Genomic DNA, 24,296 nt, shown 5'->3' on the forward strand with positions numbered 1-24,296 from the left:
TGAATCAAAGAATCATGAACAGGAAATAAGCTAATGTCATATAAAAGCACACACACATACACAAAACCAGATTTTCACATCTTTAAAAACATGCTTTCTGGAATATAGATCATATCATCACTAAATACTAGTAAATGCAAAAGTCCATATGATACAACCAATTTGCAACATATTACAGTTCTAAAGCTTACAAAATATGTGTATATGGCTTAAAATCAAATCAAAATAAAACCAAAACACTCTCAAAAGCAGATGAAACGTGTTTACCTCACTGACTCGTCTATCAGCCTTCAGTCTTATTACTCTTTCCTCCTTTAACTGCTTTAGGCACTCCTCCAGGGTTTCCTAAACAAACAGAGTCAATATTATAAGTAATTCATAGTATAATATCCAAAAGCCTTTCCAGCTATTGGTCTCATCAGGATTTAAGGGCAGAGCCAGAAGTGAACTCAGATTTTAGTCTGCTACTGGTCATATCATACCATGCCAGTGAAATGAATGATCAAAATCTATCAAATTTGCAAAGATTTATTTAAATTCCACTCTTTCCAACATAAATTTGTGGCAGCCCACCATAAAAGGCATATGCATATAACATAGTAAGTCAGAAATAAGAAGTTACGACCAAGAAAGAAAAATTCTATTTTTATTTGTGGGTCTCTTTAGAGCAGGAAGTCCTATTAACGAACCTGCTTAGCATACCTGAATTGCATAATTGCAGATTCAAAAGCATGTTTTAAAAAAGTAATCACACGGGCCTCCCTGGTGGCGCAGTGGTTGAGAGTCCGCCTGCCGATGCAGGGGATACGGGTTCGTGCCCCGGTCTGGGAGGATCCCATATGCCGCGGAGCGGCTGGGCCCGTGAGCCACGGCCGCTGGGCCTGCGCATCCGGAGCCTGTGCTCCGCAACGGGAGAGGCCACAACAGTGAGAGGCCCGCGTACGGGAAAAAAAAAAAATAAATAAATAAATAAATAAATAAATAAAAAAGTAATCACTTTTAAAGCAATTTACAGTCAAGCACTGTTCCTGGAGTTCCCTGGGTATTAAATAATCGAATCATCAAAACCCTAAGAGGGGGCTTCCCTACTGGCACAGTGGTTAAGAATCCGCCTGCCAGTGCAGGGGACACGGGTTCGAGCCCTAGTCCAGGAAGAACCCACATGCCGCAGAGCAACTAAGCCTGTGCGTCACGACTACTGAGCCTACGCTCTAGAACCCACGTGCCACAACTACTGAAGCCTGCGCGTCTAGAGCCTGTGCTCCGCAATAAGAGAAGCCACCGCACCGCAACGAAGAGTAGCCCCCCGCTCGACGCAACTGGAGAAAGCTGGCGAGCAGCAACAAAGACCCAATGCAGCCAAAAATAAATTTATAAAACAAAAAACCCTACGAGGAAAGAACAATCACTAACTCCATGTTATTTTACAGATGAGGGAAACAGAGGCAGAGAAGTAGAGTAAGTAGAGCAGCACAGCCAAGGTCACACCACTAAGTAGCAGAGCCACACTGTGGACTCAGGAAGCTGGCTGCCATTCCTGCTCACGGAGGTGGTAGTCTTCCCGTCACCAAGGTCACTGAAGTAAAATGAACACTGATAAACTATCTTAGGAGTTTTAGGAACTAAGACACTTCGGTCCTTGAAGTGGGGACACTGCTTGCAATAGGCAGAATTCTGACAGAGCCCCCAAGATGACCACTTACTGAAGTACACAAACCTTCCACTTATCCAATCAAACTCTAAATGTAGGTGCTGTAGTGAAGGGATTTTGCACATGGAATTAAGGTTCAAAATCAATTGATCTTTTAAGATAGGGAGATTATTTTAGGTGGATGTGGCCTACTCAGGCACCCCATGAAAAGGACCTGAACTCTTCCTGAATTGAAGTACAAAAGGGACAAGAGGGAGACTCTCCATTGCTGGCTCTGAAGAAGTCCAATGCTGCGGCAGGGAAGGCAAGCGAGAGGCCTCTAGGAGCTGAAACACTCCCCCGACTGACAGCCAGCAAGGAAATGGGGACCTCTGTCCTGCAACTGCAGAATCTGAATTATGCCAACAAGCCAGAAGAAGCCTGTAGGCATTCTTTCCCAGAGCCTCTGGACGCTAACACAGCCAGACTGACATCTTGATTTCAGCTCTGTGGCCCACACAAACTATGGTGAACATCCAACGTTTGGGGCTCAATATCTTACACTTAAATTTCACGTGCTTTAACACTCTCAGGAGGGAACCCACAAGTTCCCGTGTGTATCTGAGCAGGAAGCCCAGTCACGCTGTGCCTGGACTTCTGACCTACAGAACTCTGAGCTAGTCAAATAGGTATTGTTTTCAGTCAGTAAGAATGTAGTAAAAGAATTAATATTCTACTCAACCTCCAGGTTCGTGAGCAAAATAAATGATTGTCATTGTTTTAGGCCACTGTTTTGGGGTGGTTTCTTATGCAGTGATAAACAATCATAATACCTATACTTATGAAAACAGTAAGGTATATTTATACATGTTAACTGCTTTGAACAATCACTTAAAGAATGAGGAACTCTATTACCTGTCATCATTGGGAGAGGAGCTGGTATCACTGTCTGGACAGTAGCTTTTGGTACCTAACAACAATCCTACATCAGGAGTTTACCCTAAGGAAATCAAAGATGTGGGCAAAGATTTATCTACCAACATGATGTCATAAGATTGTTTATAACCAAACCCTAGAAGAAAGCTAAGAGCCTCCGAATTGGGACTGGTTTAAATAAAAACAGCTCATCGTCTGAAGGAATGCGCTATGAAGCCACTAAGAATGACAAGAGGTCTCAACCAGAGTTCATGAATGGGCTTCAGGAGTGCTACATTCCAAATATATCTGTGCGTTTTTCCTGGGAGATGATGCATAAGCTTAATCAAATTCTCTGATGTAGAAGAGTAGTTAGTGACATGGCAAAATATTTCGGATACTTTTTTAAGACAAAAGAGCAGATTAGGTGTGTGTACATGCAGAGGTGGCTTTTATTTCCTTCAAGAAGTTGTTCATTGTTTTCAAACATTTGCTCAATGAACATATATTTTTATATTCAGAACATGTTTAAAAAATTGAGAGTCTAAGAACTTCAAATTCTTTAATGGTTCATTACTAAAGCCAGTCAAGTTTTCAATGGGGAAAAAGGGAAAAAAATTGCAAAATTCCTCTACTTTTAATATAATGGTTTAATCAATCTTCTAAAACTGATTTCAAAGAAATTCTAAACAAATAAACAAAAAAACAAAAAACCCTCAGCACGGTCAGAGGAAGCTACACTAAAATTCCTGACTGGTTCTAAATAGCACATCAAATTGCAATTACATGCAACAGTTTCTCCCTCTAATGGAGGGAATTAGAACACAGTGTTCAATTTTTGTGAAAAAGTGTACCCTCCTCCTACAAAGTATTCAGAATTCATGTCCCTTACATGGAAATATGGAACCAAAAAAGTTAGAAAGTAAAATTGCTTGATATTCTATTACTTAAGTAAGACTAATGATAAGGCTTTGGAATAATTTTCCTTCCTGCCATCTGCTCTCCATTCCACCCTTCTGTATACCGGCTAGGGTGATTTTTCTGGGACAAAGCTCCCATCATATTGGATATCAAATTTTATGTTCAACTTTTCTCCATTTAACATTGAAATCAATCATTTCTCATATAATCAGGGGATTCATAACCTTGATTTTTTTGTGCGGGCTACAAAATATTCCACTGAGTGGGTTTACTGGTTAACCATTTTACACATTTAAATTCTTTCCAACTTTTCAGTATTATCAGACAAAATAACCGTTTTTATGCATGAAGGCCTTTTTCCATATTGAGAATTACATTCTTACAATAAATCCATAAAAATGAGTTTGAGATCAAAGCAAATGAACATTTTTAAGGCTCTGAGGTACCTACCTCCAGACTTCTTTCCAAAAGATTTCTGAGATTTTACACTGCCATCAGCGATGTATCACTTGGTATATAACCTCTACTATAACTGTTGGCTTACTTCCTCACTTAGAGTGCAAGTTATTTGAAGATAGGGGGTGTATTTTATTAAGTGTCTATCCCCAGCACCTGTGCCTAGCACAACGTAGACGGTCAATAAATAATTGCTTAATAAGGAGAATCCCTGCCACACACGTACATATAAGATGTACGTGTGTGAAAGACAGACTGTGTGTTTTTCTCTAACTGGATAGATGAAAACTTGTCATCTTCTTTAATGTGCAATTTTTTTGCTTATAATTAGTCATTAAATTTCTCTTTTAGATTATATTGTAAATATTCAGATTCTCTGAGGCAAATGGGCCTGGCACTACCCATTAGCTACAGAACCTTGGACAAGTTCTATAACTCTAGGCCTCAACTTCCTCATCTATAAAATGGAGATAAGCTCCCATATTACAGAGCTCTTGTGAGAATTACATGAGTTAAAACACATATAAAATTAGAAGAGTGCTTGGTACATAGAATATGTGCAATTAATGCTGAATGAATGAACATGCGAATGCAAACAGTAGTGAAGGGCTTAAAATGAAACGGTCTCATCCCACTCCCACATCCAGCACTCAAGAAGCGACCGATTCTTTACGCAGTTTTTAATTGTAAAATACGATATGTATACTGAGAAGTGCACAGAACAAAACTGTGAATGTGACAAATAAAAAGAGAATACTTACATAAGCACTACTCGAATCTGAAAGTATTGATACTTGTCAGCATCGCAAAAACCCCCCATATCCTTTTCTCATCACAAGCTCCTTCCCTCTTCCCGGTTAAACACCAACCTCACTTCTTGACAGTCATTTCCTTTAACCTGCATGCATCCCTAACAAAAGAGTTTAGTTGTGTCAACATCTAACTTTATGTACAGGATCATAGGATATGAAGTCTTTTCTATCTTATTTCTTTCTCTCAACATTGGTTTAAAAAATTCATCCACATTGCTGCCTGTAGCTCTAGTTCATTCAGTTTTATTGCTGGATAGTTTCCCCACTGTACAAATACACATCATTTATTTAATTTTTGACTCTTAATGGACATTTGGTTTGTTTTCAGTTTGTGCTAATGCAAATCATGGACAGGAATCCTGCTGTACCCGTTATTCTGGTGCATTTACACAGGGCGGGGGTGAGGGCTGCTGGCTCACAGGCTATTTATATACCTTCAGTTGACGGAGAGGGCTAAATGCTTTCCAAAGTAGTTGTGTCGGTTTATACTCCAGTATAAACAGGGTAGAAGATTCCCATAGTACTTCAGGTCTACAATACCTGATACTACCAGACTTTTTATTTATGTATTTGTCAATCTGATTGACATGTAGTTTCCTTGGTTTTGACTCACTTTTCACTTATTACTTAATGAAGTTGTACACTTTTCTGTGTTTACTGGCTGTATGGATTTCCTTTTTTATGAGGTTTACGTCAAATATTGTTATTTTTTATTATTTTATTATTATTATTTACTTTTGGCTGTATTGGGTCTTCGTTGCTGCGTGCAGGTTTTCTCTAGTTACAGCGAGCGGGGGCTACTCTTCATTGCGGTGGCTTCTCTTGTTATGAAGCACAGGATCTAGGCGTGCAGGCTTCAGTAGTTGTGGCACATGGGCTCAGTAGTTGTGGCTCACGGGCTCTAGAGCACAGGCTCCGTAGTTCTGGTGCACGGGCTTCGCTGCTCCGTGGCATGTGGGATCTTCCCGGACCAGGGCTCGAACCCGTGTCCCCTGCCTTGGGAGGCAGTTTCTTAACCACTGCGCCATCAGGGAGGTCCAACTATTGTTATTTTGAATTCTTCTCCATTTCCAAGTAATACTCTTCCATGACTATTTTCTCACTAAATTGGAGGCATTATCTGTTCACTTTCTAACTTACTAATAAGTAAGGGTTTAGTTCCTCTACACTCTTTCCTATGTCCACACTGCTCAGTAAAGTTATGTCATAATGAGTTATTCCACTGCTCATGATCTCTTTGACTTGTAGTCATATACTTAAAAACCTACATTGTTGATCAACTAGAAACTCTCTCAACGTCACGCTTTGTAAAATGAGGACATTCATACCATCTTCCCTTTTTTCTACCTCCTGTCTACCTTCCAAACCTAGCTGTTACGTTGTCAAAGTTGAAATTTATATTCTATGTGCAGTTAAGTCTTCTGTTATTTGAGAGTCAGTACGGAGTAAGGTTTAAGAGAACAGGCGGAGAGCCTAAACTCAAAGCCTCGATCCAACCTTAAATTAGGTACAGCCTGGGCAAGTTCCTTCCCTGTCTTAGCTTCCTGTTCTCAAAAGTGGGAATGATATTAGCACCAACCTCATAAGGCTATTCAGAGGATTAAATGAGTTAATATATGCAAAAACACTTAGAGCCTAATATATACTAAGTACATACTTGTACACAATACATTTCAGTACATACCAAGTTAATACTAACACATACTAAGTATAGTTTACTTTAGTTATTTGTGATTACATGCACGTTGACAATAAAAGCTGCAAACCAAGACAGTATTGCCATTATTACAATGAAATTAATATTGCCCACTGCAGATGTACTGTGTCTCTGTGTATAGACTACACCTCGTTCCATACTGTGCCAGTGTCACTGCCCCTGTGCAGGGTGACCACATACCCCAAGCCGCCTTGGGCTGTTCCAGTTTATACCTGTTGTCCTGATGTTACAGCATTAGAGTGCCTCCTTACACTATTGAAGTGTAAGGAGTTTGGACAAGTTCCGGTTTGGACAACAAATTAGATACGTGGTCATTACCCCTGTGTGTCACTGAAAAGGGGGACATCTATAGTGTCAAGCTGAAGTGGATTCTTCCCCTTCCTCACCAATAGTAGGTTAAAAATCAACCATAGTTCAGTGTGCTTCAGGTTTATGTCCGTATAGCCTTTTCTCCTCTGGAGTTCAAGTTCCTTCTCCTCTTCCTCTCCCTCCTCCCTTCCAACAGTGCCTAACACCTAGTAAGTACAATATGCCTCAAGGTGTTTCTAAGCTCTCAATCACACAATCAATAGAAGCCTCTCCACTCTAGACTAGCTGCAATCTGCACTGAATCCCCTATTACCTTCCTTCTTGGTTTATTGCCTCATTTTGCTGGATTATGTCTATAAATAGCTTAAGGTGTAGCACAGGAGGTCAATTCTTCAAATTTCTTTCTGTACAAAATATCTTCTTCAGCCTCCACGTATGACGGATAGTTTGGCTGGATACAAACCCCTAGGGTGAAAATTATGTGCCTGAAAAACTTTGGAGGTATCTTTCTAATGCCTTCCAGGATCCATGGTGCTCATGACAAGTATGATAAAGTCAGATTTTAACCTTTTTTTTTAGGTGACCAGTATTTTTCTCTCTGGAATGGATGTATCCTCTCAGTATTTTATTCTATTTTAATTTATTTTTTCAGTATTTGAAAGTTTCACAATGAAGGGTGCCTAGGTATGAGTCTATTCTTGCTCATCTTGCATAACTATTTTCAATCTGAGGCCTGATGTCTACTTTCAGCTGTGGGGAATTTTGTTGCCCTTTGACAGCTTCCCTCCATTTTTTTTCTGGGTCTGGACTTTCTAATAGTAACATGTGGGATCTCCCAGATGCAGCCTCTCTAACATATTTCTATCACATTTTCCATTGTGTCTTTCTTTTTTATATACTGAGAAATTTTTTAAATTCCTACTGAATTTATTTCAGCAACCATATTTGCATTTCCAGGAGACCCCTCTTGCTTTCTGACCATTCTCCTTTTCATTAATACCCTAGTCTTATTTTATAGTTGCTAGCTCTTTTTAAACCTCTCTCGGGATACTAATTAGGGTTTTTTCTTAAATTATTCTGTTCCCTAAATTGTCCCTGGTCCTACTAGGATATGTTTGCACTCTTTCCCCCTCTCTCATATTGTAAGCTTTACTCAACTAACAGGCAAAAGACAGTTATTTTCTATTTAAGAATGAGCGCAGAAAGCTCCCTGAAGTCAACGATTGATTGGCTTCTTATGCAGGAAGAAGCGGGGAGTAACTGTAACAGGATCTCCCCCAAACACAATTTTCGAGGGTGTAAAAACTCACAGTAGCTGCCCCAGTTCTCGCCAGTTTCACTGTTTTCAAAATGAAATCATCTCATTTCAGGAGGGTGAGGGCGGGGCTGGGAGCCCACTCCTCCAAACACATCCCTTCAATGAGCTCCCCTATTTGTCACACTTTTAACTAACTCCACCCTCTCTCCTACATGCGCACCTGAGCATGGGGCTACTTTTTCAGATGGGGTCAGAATCCTCCTCAGTTGCTCGTGGTCCCTGTGCATATTCTAGGTGATGCTTTTCCTCTGTTCTACTGCTTCAGTTTCACACTCTTCCACCTGTCTTCTCTCTTTCAAAACTATGTTGAAATCTCTTGATTGTTGTGGGCATATATACTTAAACACTTTGATACCATCATTGTAGTGTCTTGTCAAAACAGAGAAGAGCTAAAAGGGTTCTCAGTGTATTCTGAATCTGCTATTCTGTGGTCCCAGTGTTTAAACTTCTTGGACTTCCCCACTGTCTATTACTGCTTTTACAAATACAATCTCGTGGTCTATTCGTGAAGGAAATGAATACACCACATCTAAAATAACAAGGAATGTGGGTTAGATGCTCTAGGGTCTTGTCATACTCTGCCATTTACTAATAGACCACTTACGTTCTACAAATTGTAGGTGCTCATTTATAAAACGAAAGGGAGTAACTCCACTTGAACTATAGATTTCTCCTACCCTAACATTTCATAATTTTCTAAGTTCTTTTCTTAAAATTTCTCTATATTATCATTAATTTTAATTAAAAAATAAAAATCTAACTTTCTCTTTTGAAAATCAAAGAGTAATTCCCGTAGTCCTACAATAATGGGATAATCAGTTCTGAAACCTGTCAAGTGTCATGTTTCATATGAAGAGAAAGTCATATTAAATAATTTTAAAAAATTAAACATGGACTTTGTAGCACAAAGACAAGGTCCCCCCCAAATGGTGTTCCTTTATTTACTAGAAATGTTCAGCTCTGCATTAAAGTTGAAATAAAATAAATATATTAATTTTGAGGTGCAAAAATTTCTTATAAAAATCAATTTTTCTTTTCTGCCCATACAAACAAAAGTATGGAATGACATTAGAGGTCAGGTTTATTTGGTAATAGAATGTAGCTTCTTCTTTTTTTTTTTTTTTTTTTTTTTTTTTTTTTTTGCGGTACGCGGGCCTCTCACTGTTGTGGCCTCTCCCATTGCGGAGCACAGGCTCCAGACGCGCAGGCTCAGCGGCCATGGCTCACTGGGCCGAGCCGCTCTGCGGCATGTGGGATCTTCCCGGACCGGGGCACGAACCAGTGTCCCCTGCATCGGCAGGCGGACTCTCAACCACTGCGCCACCAGGGAAGCCCTAGAATGTAGCTTCTTGATATTTTTGATTTTAGGAAAGGAGAATATCAACATCAAAACTTTTTTCAACTTTACTTTTATTTAAAATGAGGCCATATTTTCCTCTTATAAAAAGAGAGTTCAACTAGAACTGTCAATTTTCTCATCTGTAAAACAAGAGCACTGAATCAGCTGACTGTAGTCATTCAGAACTCAATTTCCTTATCTTATGATCACTAAGCTTCTCCCTAAATCTAATATACTAAGGTTCTAAGGAAAGGAAAATATATTACTAACGACATGTTTTGATTTTAGTTTCTTAGAGTTCAAATGTCCACCATTCACCTTGGTCTAAGCTTAAGGAACCATTCAAGGGGATACAATGCAGGTGGGAGGAGAAAACAGAACCCTCACACAAGCTGTGCTGTGTTGCGATCAGCCTTCCGTTTGAAAAATAATCTTCTCTATAGCTTTAAAGTGATAACTTTGTACCTGCAATGCTTCTTGTTTCAAACGGATTTTCTCTGGCTCCTCCTGAACACGTTCTGAGGAATCGTCGACCTCTTCGATTTCTGAGGAGGAAGGACTCTCTACTGTCACAGTCACAGGAAATTCTGATGGACCTGAGTGGCACAAGAAGAAGATAGGAAACCACAGAGTTGTTACACTAAAGTGCAAAGAAAGAAGACAAGATTGTATAAAAGACAACACAAGCCAGATACCAAATATCCAAATATTAGAGGATATTTAACAAAAGTGACCTGAGGTATCATTATTTATAAATGTCTCTCACTGCTCCTTAGTCTAAAACAGGCAATGACTAAGTAAAAGTACAGGAACTTATTTTTGCTATGTTACTGTACAGACCTCTGTTGTACGTGGTTAGGATTAGTAATGGGAATTGCCCATATTATTTTATTAAGTTTCTTTCACAGAAGCCAAGTGAAGATCCAAGGTAAACATTTCTTCTCAGATCAACTTTATACTGCAAATGAAAAATTTATTCTTCACCATCAGACAAAAACAGTCTGGAAGAAAATGTAGTTTTTCAGAGGAAAATACATCAGTAAAGGGACTGATGAATAATCAGGAAGTCAACATATCTAAGCTGTGAATAATAGACATTAGAATTTTAAAAGATAAATCACATACACACACACAACTAAAACTGACCCATCAAAAACTTCATCTTCTCACCACCCTTAAGCCAAAACTAGGGCAACAATTCTCCCAGCAAGCTTCACTGCCACTGCAGTGTTGTTCAAGAGGACATTTCCAAACATTTAAAACTGACCTGGCCACAACCCCATAAAAGTCTACAGATCATAAAGAACTGTGCTGGGATTATATAACCACGCAGAGGACAAGTCACTAGGACATCATGTTGACAACAAGCAGCAAACCCTGCAGCCTAGGAAAACCCTAAAGGAGAACGAGGTGCACACCCCTCTCTCCGGGAACGCAAGGCCAGGACTGACACCCAAGATGCTCTTCTCTCAACCTCAGCAGTGGTGCCTTTCACAGAGCAACTAGGCAGTCTCCCAAGACCACTGGGAAGGAGAATCTGATACTGACAGTATTCGCTTGCCACGAGGCCATAAGCGAGGGAACGTGTGTGGCCTTGGTGAGAGAGCAGAGGTTCAGGAGATGTTGCTTTATATTGGCTTTCAGATCAGGAATTTGTACATACAGCCCTCAAACAACGTTTCTTGAAAACATGCGAATATTCTTGAGTATGACAGCTCCATGTGAGGGGTCAGAAATGGCAGTCAAGTTCGTTTCACTGGGTAACAGCTGATTTGCGGACTGGAAAACAGGCTTCCTTGTTTACAGACATAGCCACAAGGCTGCCCGTTGTGTGCCAAATCCACACAACTACACAGTTGCATTGGGAGAGCGACCAAACATGTTTTACATGGATTTATTTCAGAGAGGGAAATGCTTCATGTAAGGCTCTGTCAATTTAAAAAGCAAGAAGAATGACCATCCACCTTTCCCAATTCAAGCCCTATATATCATAAATATGATAGCTACACACCACCAACTGATTACATACATCACCAGCTTTGATGAATGGAAAGCCCCTAAAAAGATAGCAACAAAACGAAGTTAGATCTTCATGTAAATACATCACCAGTTAAACCCAGTTAATACAACTATTTAGTAGTATGAACAGTATCCATACAGAATTGTGTATAAAAATAAATAAGCTCAAAACAAGGACCTGGAGGGCTCTGCTACGGAGAAAACACAACAGAATTCAGCCTACTGGCTTGGTAATAACTCTCTGAACTGCTGAGAGGCCCCTTCAGCTCCTATGTTCAGGATGGTTGAGATTTCAGTCTCTCTTCTTTAAATGGTGATATTAATCGTTCTCTAATTTACCCCCCTGTGTGACCAGGATGGACCTGCGATTAAGTGTCTCAGGAAGAAGACAGGAAACCACAGAGCTGTGAAACTCAAGTGCAAACACTGGGGATTCAGCACTATAGTTTATGCAACAGCAATTCACATTACCATTTGCAAAAAAGTAGTCGGTTGTCCAGTGGGGAGTAGAAACATCCATTTAACATGAGCAACTGAACAGATATTTTACACAGGAACTACTTCAAGTACTATTTAAAATCAATTCTCTTTGTTTTCTTAAGCAATTGTTAATCCCCAATTTCGTGATTACTACCAAGTAAGTCACCTGAAGATCATCTAGAGCCATCTATTTCACTTAGCAAGCCTAAAGCTATAATTCAACCATTTTATTTACTGTTCTGTGACAAAAATTACTATGAACAGCTATCCCCTGGATAAGAAATCAGGTAATGCTAGTTTGACTCACTAAATCTGATTTACTGAGTTAATAAGCCAGTTGATTTAGGTCTAATGCATATTTTTCATCCATTCTGCATTAAACTATTTCCCATGCCTAAAATGTCTTTTTTCCCATTCGTACGTATCCAAATTCCTACTTCTGTGCTGTAGGGCTTCGCTCAACTACACCTGCCTTTAATCAAACTTTTCTCACATGCACAATTGGTGATCATTTTAGTCTCCTCAAGACTCCCACGGAGTTACCTCTGTTGTGACACTTGAGAAACAACTTGAAACTCCCAATTACTTTTAATTTTTCTTCCTTAGAGGGCTCATTAGGCAGAAGCCAAGCCATGTGTGAGTTACCTTTTTTCCTCTACACAAAGCACCAGAGACCACCCACATAATACAAGTTCCAAAATAAAGAACTCTAAATGACTGAAAAAGACAGGGAATGCAAACAGCTTACCTGTTGCTTTTTGCACTTTCTGCAGGACACAATGGCCGGAAACCAGACACTCCAGGTGGTAGCGCTTCAGGAGGGTAGCATTCTTTACCAGCAGAGTGTTTCCTTCCATTACTTACAGGCTTCTTTGCGGCCAAGACTACGTTTGACAAAGCATGAAAAGAAGGAATCAAGATGCACCAAAGGTCTACAGAGCAACTGTCACACGTGCACACGTCGAAAGGAATCAAAAAGGCACTTGACAATGATGCCAAGCCCATTAAAAAGAGGATCGGTTTTGTACAAAGGTTTTACATAAGCCAGCATTTTTTAAAAATATAAGTTCTCTACAGTAACAAGTTATTTTAACTAAAACAAAAGTATTGAGATGTGCAGAAATGCAAAAATAAAGTTTAAAAAAAGATCCCAAAGTATGATACATTTTATGTATCATGCAGAAACACTCAAGTTTCCTGAATCGTAGAACACCTTTGGCATTTCTGAATCTCAAGGACACAGAAACACAGATATACCCATGACTTCTGCCAAACAGAATCTTCAGAAGTAGACCAAAAGTTAAATTTAAGACGAATTTTTCTATGTAAAAACAATACAAGTTATAAGGCTGCAAGTTGCTGGGGGGTAGGTGAGTCAATTTTACCCTCCTATAAGCCTGTCAACCTTCACTGCTCCTTTGATTTCATATAGAAAACAGAAAAAAAAACAAATGAAACCCACTGGATGAAAGAGTGAAATGTGGAGACTTACCCTATATTTCAGTAGTAAAGAGGCAAGTATCTTTATATGAAACATTTGGTTGCAAAAACTAGACCTACGTGTTAATATTTTACTTAGAACAAGCCATATATTAAAATTCACATTTAAATATTTAACTTGAATTTACTGAAAACAAACATCATAGGTTAAAATGGTTATATTTATCCTTCACAGCTACTGTATTTTATGTTATTTTATTTATTTATTTTAATAGATCTTGATTGGAGTATAATTCCTTCACAATTCTGTGTTAGTTTCTGTTACACAACAAAGCGAATCAGCCATATGCATATACATGTCCCCATATCCCACCCTCTTGAGCCTCCCTCCCACCCTCCCTATCCCACCCCTCTAGGTCATCGCAAAGCACCAAGCTGATCTCCCTGTGCTATGCTGCTGCTTTCTACTATATTTTAGCAGCATTAGGATGCAGGGTAAAATGGAGTGTATGTGGTAATAGAGGACAAATATTTCATAGAGTGTAGCTTATTGATAATCACCACACGATCCTGTGTGATTTACATGCCTCTTAAAAATATATAGGAGCTCAGTTCATTTTGTGCTATTTTATTGTGTTTTTTAACTTCATTGCCATCAAAAAAAATGTTTGTATGCATATGGTTTGTATGTGTATACCCTTCCTTTACTTTCAGAAACTAATGCAAATACATTTGTATTAAAATTTTTTTAAATTACACTTTTCTTGTTAGGAGATTAAAAAATTTCTAATAAAAGCTCCCATCTTTTATTAGGCATACATAAGTACAATATAAATGTGACACAATTCACACCATTATTTCACTCCTATACTCACCTGGATCTAGGTATATACCCAGATACTGATTTGGCTTACCTCTATGTCTCCAAATAACTGAGGCAAATACAAAAAAAAGCCCAAGAAATAAAATTACTCTTAAAAGAGCTCAATGAGCTTGTATACTTCAGTTACATTTCCACTTTGTTTAATCATGCTAACTAAAAAAAAATGTTTAACTGTTCTCATTGCATGATGCCCTATTGTGCTGTACTAAATTTACAGAATTCCTAATATGTTTTACATATACATGTTTTATTTATATATCTTTCCATTTCTAATATCATAGCAAAAGTCAATGTAGCTATTTTAAGAATGCTTTACATAGGATATAAATTTTTAATAATAATATCTAATTAGTGTGATATCACAAATCTTAACTTCTTTGAATGTACTATTTGATTATTAAAATATCACTCTCTTGAAATAACAATGGGCAGACGATCATAAGCTTTTTTTTGACTTCATAAACACTCTTAACAACTTATTTAATACACTATTGTCCAAGCAAGTTGATGAATAGAGAATCAAAAACATACAACTTTAAGTAGAAAAAAAGAAGCTGTATTTATGAAGATGTTTACAATAGTTTATTTGAGGTTATTTCCAATTTTTCACCAATTTAAAAAATTGACCTACTCAATGAAACCTTGTGAATGCAATGGTAAAAAGTATAACTATGAATCACAGAATTTAAATTTAGCATGAAAACATAAGAATGGCAAATTATATTGAAGCTATGTGGAATTATGTTTATAGACAGCAGGAAGAGAAAATAAAAATGTAAATATTGCTTGATAGGATAATGGGATTAGAGGTGGTGTTTTAAATTTTTCATTTTTATGCTAATACAATACCGTTATAAAACCCAAAAATCTTCAAACAACACATTTTTTAAAAATTGTGGTAAACTACACAAAACAGAAAATTTATAATTTTAACCATTTTAAAGTGGACCGTTCAGTGATATGAAGTCAACAAAGTTTTAAAACTTTCAGAGGGCACCTGAATAAAAGATGTGTTGTCCACTGGTGATTTTAATGTATCTGGTATATAACTAAAGTCACCACAAAACTCGTTCTGGGAAATTGGCAGATCATAAACATAAAAAATTTATTTTGCTTTTTATTAAACCTTATTGTTTTGCTGTTTCAAAATTCAAATTTACTCACAAGAAAGAGTCAGTTTCATATTAGATTTGGTTTCACAAATGCTGCTCCTGCTATTCATTCTTATCACCAAAAAAAAAGACTATTTGTGACTAACGATAATATGTTACAGAAAATAAAAAGTTAAAAGGTTTTCAATCTGCATATCTGGGAACCTAAATTAAAGCATCACACAACATTTTCAAAAACAGAAAAGCCATTTGATTTGACTCAAATCTTAGTTTTAAGATGGCAGAAAGTACCTTGATAATTTTCTTTTAAGAAAGAAAGAAAACCAAGCCATTAAAGAGAAATTCTTCCGAAAGAACTGAAACATGTTATATACCTCTGACTTGGCACTCCTTCCATCTGGAGAACTTTTTTGGTAACTGTTTTCATCACAGAATGATCTAAAGTAAAATGAATTGAAATTAGAGTAATTATTTTCCAATGAGTGGCTATTTCCATTTAAAACCAAAAGCCAACTAATTATTGCTTTTCCCATACATTTAAATATGAAATCTACATTATATAATTATACACTTATTTCCCCCTTTGTGTATTCTAATTTCTTCCTCAGAAACCTAAGATGCCATCTTGCAGACTGCCCACAGTGGCTACTATTTTGGCAGCAGCAAAGGTCAACTTGAAACATTTTGCATCTAAAGTGGCTTTGGCTACCTTTGGATACAAAGTACAGTCTGAGCACCGTCCAGACGCTTAGATACCTAAAGAGCATCTAAGATATCAAACCAGGGCATCCAAGATAACAAACCAAGTCCTGATATTCCCTCAAAAGCTGCTCCTCCCATCAGCCCCCTTCTTCTAAGGGATACTACCCAGTTGCACACATAATCATCAACGACTTGTCTCCTTGGTACTATTTCCTTCATACCTCACATCTATCTGCAGGTCTTGATAGCTACACCCTCAAAACACAACCTGAATTCAACCACTTTTCACTTGCTGCAAACTTCCAACCTAACCTAGGCCATAAACATCTCTTATTTGGAGCACTGTGATAGTCTCCTAACTGGTCTCCCTGTTCCTCTTTTTTTTTTTGCGGTACGCAGGCCTCTCACTGTTGTGGCCTCTCCCGTTGCGGAGCACAGGCTCCGGACGCGCAGGCTCAGCGGCCATGGCTCACGGGCCCAGTCGCTCCGCGGCATGTGGGATCTTCCCGGACCGGGGCACGATCCCGCGTCCCCTGCATCGGCAGGCGGATTCTCAACCGCTGCGCCACCAGGGAAGCCCCCTGTTCCTCTTCTTTATCCTCCCAAGTCCCTTCTCTATACCAGGTCACCTTATTCAGATACGATTTGGATCATGCCTTTTTCCAGTTCAAACCCCTCTACTCATTTAGAATAATCTACATCTTTACTCTGGCCTTCAAGACTTTACAAGAGCAGACCCCTGCCTAGCTCCTTGACCTCATGTCCTACCACACTCTTCTTCACCCGGTACTCTGCCCAGATTGGCCTCCTTGCTTTTCCTTAAATACTCCACCCACCTACATGCCTATATACTCATTGCCTCCTTGTCCTGGAATGTGCTTACTCCACATCTTCCATGGCTTGCTCCTCTCTTCATTCAGGTCTCCGTTCAAATGCCACTTCTCCAGTGAAGCTGTCCCCTAACAAACCTATCCAATGGAGTCCTACCTGCTCTCCCTCACTCTCTTTACATTAAGATAGTTTTGCACTTCCTACTCTCTAAAATTATATGACTTATCTGTTTACTCATTTCTATCTGATCTCCTTCACTAGAATGTAAGCTCCATGAGGGCAAGACTTTTGTCTGTCTGGTTCACTGCTTTATCCCTAGTCCCTAAACCCGTCTCTGGCACACAGAAGATGATTACAAAATTACTTGTGAATCTGACAAATGAATAAAGTACTCCTGGCAAGAATTCAGAGGTTGCACAGGAAAGAAATAATGCTCTGGGTGGAAGCAGGCTTAGTATCTAGGTTCACCTCTTGAACAACATGGGTTTGAACCTCGCGGGTCCAGTGACACACGCATAGTTTTCAATACATATGTACTATCGTCCTACATGATCCAAGGTTGGTTGAATCCACAGATGTGGAACCACTGACTATAAACTTATACCCAGATCTTCAACTGCATAGGGGTCGACACCCCTAACCCCACGTTGTTCAAGGGCCAACTGTATATGATGAGGAAAGTTAAACACATTAAGTTTTAAAAAACTGTCAATACCTGAACAAATTCTTTTTGTTTTGCTATGTGTTTATCAATTTAAAAAAAGTGACCACAGACCAACAAGCAGATTTTTTCTTATATCCAGAACGAGCAGAGTTCTGTTGGTTTCAAGGGCCTTTAGGAAAGCCTTTGCTCCTTCACTGGTGAGGCCGCACTGCTGCAGGTCAAGTGCTTTCGATGAAAGACAAAAGGTCACTTGCTAACTCTACAGATTTAACATATAGACAACTCTCGTTTTCTCACGTGTGGAAGAGTCCTACACAAGACAAGTCATGGCAGGTTTGTAATTTTGGCTATGGAAAAAAACAGAGACATATACGCACACACATAATGCATAATCCAATTTAAAAACCTCTTCTTGGATGTGCAATAACCCTGGCTTTAGTACCAATAAATCAGACAACATATTTTACAATTACAGAACTGAAGAATAACTGTATATAACCTATGAGCAAAAAGCATCACAAAATGAATCTCAGTTCATAATTAGCAAGGGCGGCAGGGGCATGTAAACCTCACAAGCAAAACCTGGTGGAGCTCAGAAATGCACTGCATTCTTTTGATCATGATCTTCAGCTCCAAATCACACTTGAAACTAGTTCAAAGGGGAAAACAAAATAGAAGAAATGTAATAACTGTTAGTTTTAGAGGAAAAAAAGACAAGTCTAAGAGGATACAAATAATAAAAACTTTCAACAATGTGTGAATAGAGAATACATACTAAAAACCTATCATGAAAGTATGATGGTCAAGAACCCTCGCAGTAAAAGGTCAGACAAAAGCCAGAAAAACTGATCATGAATTCTAGTAGTTCTGGGGCTGAACAACCTACTCATTTAAACCAAAGGGATCATCACTAAAGCACAGGGATTAAAAAATATTACATGAAAGGAAACTATCATGAGTCTTTTGTTTAAGTGTTGTGTGGACCATCACATTAAAATAACTGGAGTCTTTCAACACCCCCATGACACACAGAAATAGCAAGTCAGACATACGGATCTGACAGGATATGATACAACCCTTACAAACTCTCACTACAGAAGAATGGACACAGGGTATAATTAACCAAATAGCCAAATTAATACAAACAGCCAGTAAACCTCACCAGTCAATCAAATGAATACAAAATAAAACAAAATGTGGTTATTCTCCTATCAGATGAAGCCAAGATTCTGTAAGAAAAGCCTTTAAATAATGTCTATACCCTTTGGATCCAACAACTCTCTTCTAAGAATTTAACCAAAAGAAACAGTCAGAGATATAGGTAAGGATATATATCAGAGTACTATTTGTAACTGAAAAACTGGACAAAGCTTATATACAAGAATGGATAAGCTATGTGCACTGTGGCATATTCATATAATGGAATACTGAACAATCACAAAAAATGATGTAGGAGATGCAAATTTACTGACTTGCTAAAATGCTCATACTAAATTAATTGAAAAAAGTTATAAAATTGGGAGTAATCCCACTTGCATAGAAAATGGAGAGGTACTCATTTTTGTAGTTTTACATTTTTTTACAAGTGCTACAGGCCAGTGTTTGTGAGAGGCAGGCTTCACATCTACTGTTGGGGTGGACTACAAATTGGCATAGCCTTTCTGGGTGGTAATTTGGCCATGTGTATCAAATGTCTTAAAAATAGGTCACACTTAGTCATTCCACTTGTAGTACCTTATTCTACAGAAGTAATCCCGATGGACACAGAGATGTATATACAACGTATTCACATTGTTTCTGACAGGGAAAAGCAAACTGTCTAAATAGAATTGCAAAGAATTGATTAAACTATGGGACATCAATACGACGCAATACTACATACATGATACATCATTAAGTGAAAAAAGCAGGAATATGAAATAGCAAGTATACTACAATTCTATTTTTGTAATCCCTAAGTGTACATATATATTTGTAGAAAAAAAAAGACTGAAAGTATATACACCAAAATGAACAGTGATTATATCTGGGTATTAAAATGATAGGTAATTGTTCTCTTGTTACTCTGTATTTTCTATAAAGGATATATGCAACTCTTAGAGAAAGTGTAAAAGCAAAATAAAAGCTATCAGTAAAATGAGGCTTAAAAAAACCTATCACAATAGTATCATGCCAAAAGCTAAGCATATTAAAAATTCAATATTTTCAATTTTAGAATTTCCCTCTAAGCCATAAATCCTCACTAAGAGATTCTGCCAAAGCACTTGCACCCAGGTCACCAATGAGCGGGTTGCAGTTCAGAGTGATGCGCCTCAAACCAGCCATGCAGTCAAGATCACGTCTCCTGGAATGAAGACTCTCAGCCCAGGTTTCTTCATGCCTTCTGGTAGTCTGATACTTCAAAGATTTAATGGGATGAAATTAAGATGCTTGAATAAGGAAACAGGGTGTGCCTGAGTATGGCTTATTATGTCAGAGAGTTACACACACACACAGATCAAGCATATATGCCAGGAGCATCAACCTGAGAAATTCAACAGTCACTTCTGGTTTACGAGTCCAGTGACCCAGATTCTGCTCGGTCAGTGATTAGATTCTAGCCACTGTTTTTCCTGTTTCTGAACACTTACATAAAGTTGGACAACTCAATTACAGTCTATGAATTATTTTCCTTATCTTCTAAGTCAGGGAATTGGTTCTAAATTCTATCTTTGCTGAGGCCCTATATTTCATCATCCTGTCCTCCAATGGCCTCCAAACACCTCACTGGGCAAACCATAAGAAAACTTTTTAATATGCATCTTATTTATTAACAAATTATATACACAAAGTTCCATACATAGTATTTATGTACATGATAAACTACACAGATTTTTAAAAATAATACAAAGGTAAAAATGTTCTAATATTTTCTTTTCCTAACTCCTAAGGCATTATTTTATTTTACTTATTTTTTTAATAAAGATTTATTTATTTGTTTGTTTGTTTGTTTGGCTGTGCCGGGTCTTTAGTTGCAGCATGCCGGATCTTTTAGTTGTGGCATGTGGGCTCTTAGTTATGGCAGGCACGTGGGATCTAGTTCCTTGAGCAGAGATCGAACCCAAGCCCCCTACATTGGGAGCACATAGTGTTAACTGCTGGACCGCCAGGGAAGTCTCAAGCATTATTTAAAAAACTATATTTACAAAATGTATCTCACATGCTACCTAGGGTGTGCACACAAGCTTTAGAGGCCTGGACTATGCAGAGCCAGTTTGATGTGCCTTGGGGAAATAATGGTTTGACATTTAAGCAAAAGTACTGTCTTGAAGACATTGAATTCTTTATATTCATAAAGTAAATTTTGGTAACAGGGAACACTGACTGTAAATGAAAAAAGTCTTATTACATTCCTGAAAAAGTAAAAGACTCAAAGTGCCTTTGTTACTCTAAAAGGAAAATCATTAGTGTCGTTTTTCTATTAACAATAACTTATTAAAGCTCCAAGCAGAAACAACAGCAATCACTTACACAGTGCTTAGTATGTGCCAGGCACTATTTATACAAATAAGTGCATTTAAACCTCATAATGAGGCATAGAGGTTAAGTGATTTGCCCATGGTCACTAGCTATGAAATGGGAGAAAGGGACTTTGAACCTAGGCCATTTGGCTTCCGCACCCAAGTTCCTGACTGTTTTCTACCTCAGGGGTCAATGGACTTGCCCTGTATAGGCTCAAAGAATTTTTCAATTTTTAAAATCTAAATTTAAACATTTCCAGGTTTGTGGGCTATACAGTTTCTGTTGCAACTACTCTGCCCCACTGGTGTAGGGTGAAAGGAGCCACAACTACCATGTAAACAATGGGTGCGACTCTGTTCCAGAAACACTTCCTTTACAAAGCCAGGCGACGGGCTGGATCTGGCCCACCAGCCAGAGTTTACCTATCCCTGATCTGCACCATCAAACTATTAAAAAGCCTTCATGTCAAATTATTAACTAACTTTAGGCCTAAATACAGTCATTATAACCACTGTAAAGTTGTTAAGGCATTATTTTAAAAACTGTATTTACAAATTGCTGACGTACTGACTTTTATTAGTTTAAAAACTACAACAGCTAATAAACACTTGATTCATTTAAGTCTTGAAGACTAGAATGGCATAGTTTCTTCACAGTATTACAATAAAAGTTTTCAGTAAAAAAACATACATAAAAGTATTATTAGGTATTATATATTAAATCTCTTATTTCTAAAATTAAGTGGACTATCTTTACTAAATGGTAGAATCCCAAACTGAAAACTGGTCATATTCTTTCAGCAAAATGAAAGCTACGCTCACATGTATCAAAAGACAAAAATTAGGGCTTCCCTGGTGGCGCAGTGGTTGAGAGTCTGCCTGCCAATGCAGGGGACGTGGGTTCGTGCCCCGGTCCGGGAAGATCCCACATGCCGCGGAGCGGCTAGGCCCGTGAGCCATGGCCACTGAGCCTGCGCGTCCAGAGCCTGTGCTCCGCAACGGGAGAGGCCACAACAGTACCACACACACACACACAAAAGACAAAAATTAACTGCCCTTTGTATCAATATATTAATGTGTTTCAATCACATATGTTTTCATGAAAGTTTAAACATAAAATCACCTTTAAGATCTAGGCCATGTGATCTGCTCCATGCCATGTCAGAACACACCCTGTTAAGTTTACTTAACTTGTCTTACGTGTGATAGAATTCTTTATACCTTGACAAATAACTAAAAGGAAAAAAAAAAAAAACCCACACACACAATAAGATGAAGAGCCTATACATTTGTCAATCTTGACTTATTTGCTTTTCTTGAGTCAGTTGCAAGTTTATAGCCACATTCTCAAAATCATTAACTACAATCTTCCCAAACAGGTAATTGACGAACAGATGCATTCTAAAACTTGTCAGTAACAAAGCGCTATTCCAGTTTACAGCAACAGTTTAATTCTACTTAGATACTAAAACTGAATACACTGAATACGGCAAACTTTATTCCCAACCACTCAGCAAAGTACTACATACCTTTTCAGATATAGGGAAAAAAAGAAAAAGCATACGATTCTTCCTATTTTCATTTCCAAAGATACATCCCAATCTTAATGATCAATCAGCGATTTAAACGTCAACTATAAACCCAGTATACTGCTGCTATGCAGTGTACTAGAGCAAGAGAAGAGAGAGGACCTCAAACCCTCTGTTCCCTCAAATTCAAAGGCAGGCTTCCTGACCCCTCCAGACCACTACTGGACACAGGGAAGGCACACTAATGTTGCAGGACCCCAACCAACAGTCACCTGCTTTGTGATTACTTCCATGACACACCCTCACCAACACCACTGAGTTTGCTTCTCCTACGGGACGTTACATGTATTTACTATTTTAACACATACCACAGTGCATCATAATTATGATTGCAGATAGATGTTCTAACAATTGAAAGAGAATGATGACTTTTTTGCTCTTTACATCTTGCTATTTCCCGTCCCATAATATTTCTTGAAGCGAAACCATAAAATATAGACAAACACAAAAAACAGAAAATATACAAAACATGTGCTTTGCACCTTAACGCAAACTTAAGTAAAATTAGTTCTGACAGTATCCAGCATGACAAAATTCCATGGTACAAACGAGAATAGACCAAGGTTTGAGCAGGTACAGGAGACAATCCAGGCATGAACAACACCAAGGCAAGGTAGACAGGAAGTAACATGGTGTGTAGGAAATCAAGAGACCAGTCTGATGGGAAGAGACTTAAACAAGACTGAAACTCACTTTCTAAACCTCCATCTCCAACTGGACAATTCGCAGGACACAGGTGCACCAAAGTGGCCAATTTATTCAATCCCTTTAATATGGAGGAAGAGTTTAAAATTTTACTGGTTTAATTTGCCCCAAAAGCAACTCTCAACAGTTATGGCCTCTGTCGTCGGAGCTTTGTATGAAATTAAGTCAAAGTGTGGAGCTCCTTTGCCTTTTTTTTTTCTCCTTAAAAAAGAAAAGAAACAATTGTTCCGAGTAAAAACAAACATATTCCGAAGCATGTGTACATTGAAAAGTAAAGAAACTTTATTAACAACTTCATAAAAACTGACTTAAAATTTTAAAAAGAAAAAAACATGTTTTGAAGTCCTTCCGACTGGAGTCGTGTCTCATAGTGTCCTTTCTTTACAGAAATAGTCGTATTAGGACACATATGCACAAGGATTAACACCATGACACACTGTACACGGCGGGCCCCGGCGAGCTCACCAGTCGTCGTCTGAGTCCAGGTCTCTGGGGAGGATCCACTCCACGGATGAGCCCAGCAGAGTCTGAAGCTCGTTCGTGAACTCCACCAGATCTAAGAGCTCCTTACTTTCTGGATTACAGGACTCCAGGTCTTTGGGGCAAGAGAATAAGAGACTTGCTGACACTTGCCGGCAGAACTCGGCCTCCGCGATGGTGACGATTTTCACATTTGGGAAATTGCAGCGGAATATGCAGGAGGACATTTGCAGTTTCTTGAGCAGGTCTGAGAGCAACAGCCAGTTACGAGGCCTACACAAGAGAAAGGACAGTGGTTTGAGTTTCCGGCAAAATTAGAGGCGCTCCCAACTATGAACTACCCGTCTCCTGGCGGTGAAAGGGCCTGCTACTTCCACTTTGATTACCCCACCCCCACCCCACTTCTCACTGTCCTTAGAAGGTCTACTTCTTCTTCTTTTTCTTTTTTAATTTTATTTATTTATTTATTTTTGG

The 24,296-nt window shown here is 38.5% G+C and overlaps 2 protein-coding genes across 3 annotated transcripts in view; both read right to left on the reverse strand.

The window, feature by feature from the left end:
• LOC309808265 (centrosomal protein of 78 kDa-like) lies at nt 1-17,718 on the reverse strand. 2 transcript variants are annotated; one of them, XR_014294717.1, is made up of 5 exons: nt 15,726-16,045; nt 12,665-12,800; nt 9,883-10,013; nt 4,684-4,832; nt 1-345 (listed from the first exon to the last, which is right to left on the reverse strand). XR_014294717.1 is itself a non-coding variant. In XM_082628368.1 (5 exons), the coding sequence occupies exons 3-5, from the start codon at nt 12,771-12,773 to the stop codon at nt 181-183; spliced, it is 405 nt and encodes a 134-aa protein (XP_082484494.1). In that variant the 5' UTR covers nt 12,774-12,800; nt 15,726-15,789; nt 17,660-17,718; the 3' UTR covers nt 1-180. The 2 variants fall into 2 exon arrangements, 1 of the variants encoding a protein (XP_082484494.1); XM_082628368.1 differs by lacking the exon at nt 4,684-4,832 and adding an exon at nt 17,660-17,718 and having other exon boundaries at nt 15,726-15,789.
• The window catches only part of LOC309808929 (BCL-6 corepressor-like), a gene marked incomplete at its 5' end in the record, with an annotated part of 23,289 nt that continues 16,368 nt past the window's right edge, over nt 17,376-24,296 (reverse strand). Inside the window, 2 exon segments of the mRNA XM_082629495.1 lie at nt 17,376-17,858; nt 23,331-24,095. Coding sequence (XP_082485621.1) covers nt 23,804-24,095 — 292 coding nt within the window. The 3' untranslated portion in view covers nt 17,376-17,858; nt 23,331-23,803.

The sequence above is a fragment of the Mesoplodon mirus genome, assembly GCF_964341445.2.
Source record: "Mesoplodon mirus genome assembly, chromosome: 7".
In the NCBI taxonomy this organism is placed as follows: domain Eukaryota; kingdom Metazoa; phylum Chordata; class Mammalia; order Artiodactyla; family Ziphiidae; genus Mesoplodon; species Mesoplodon mirus.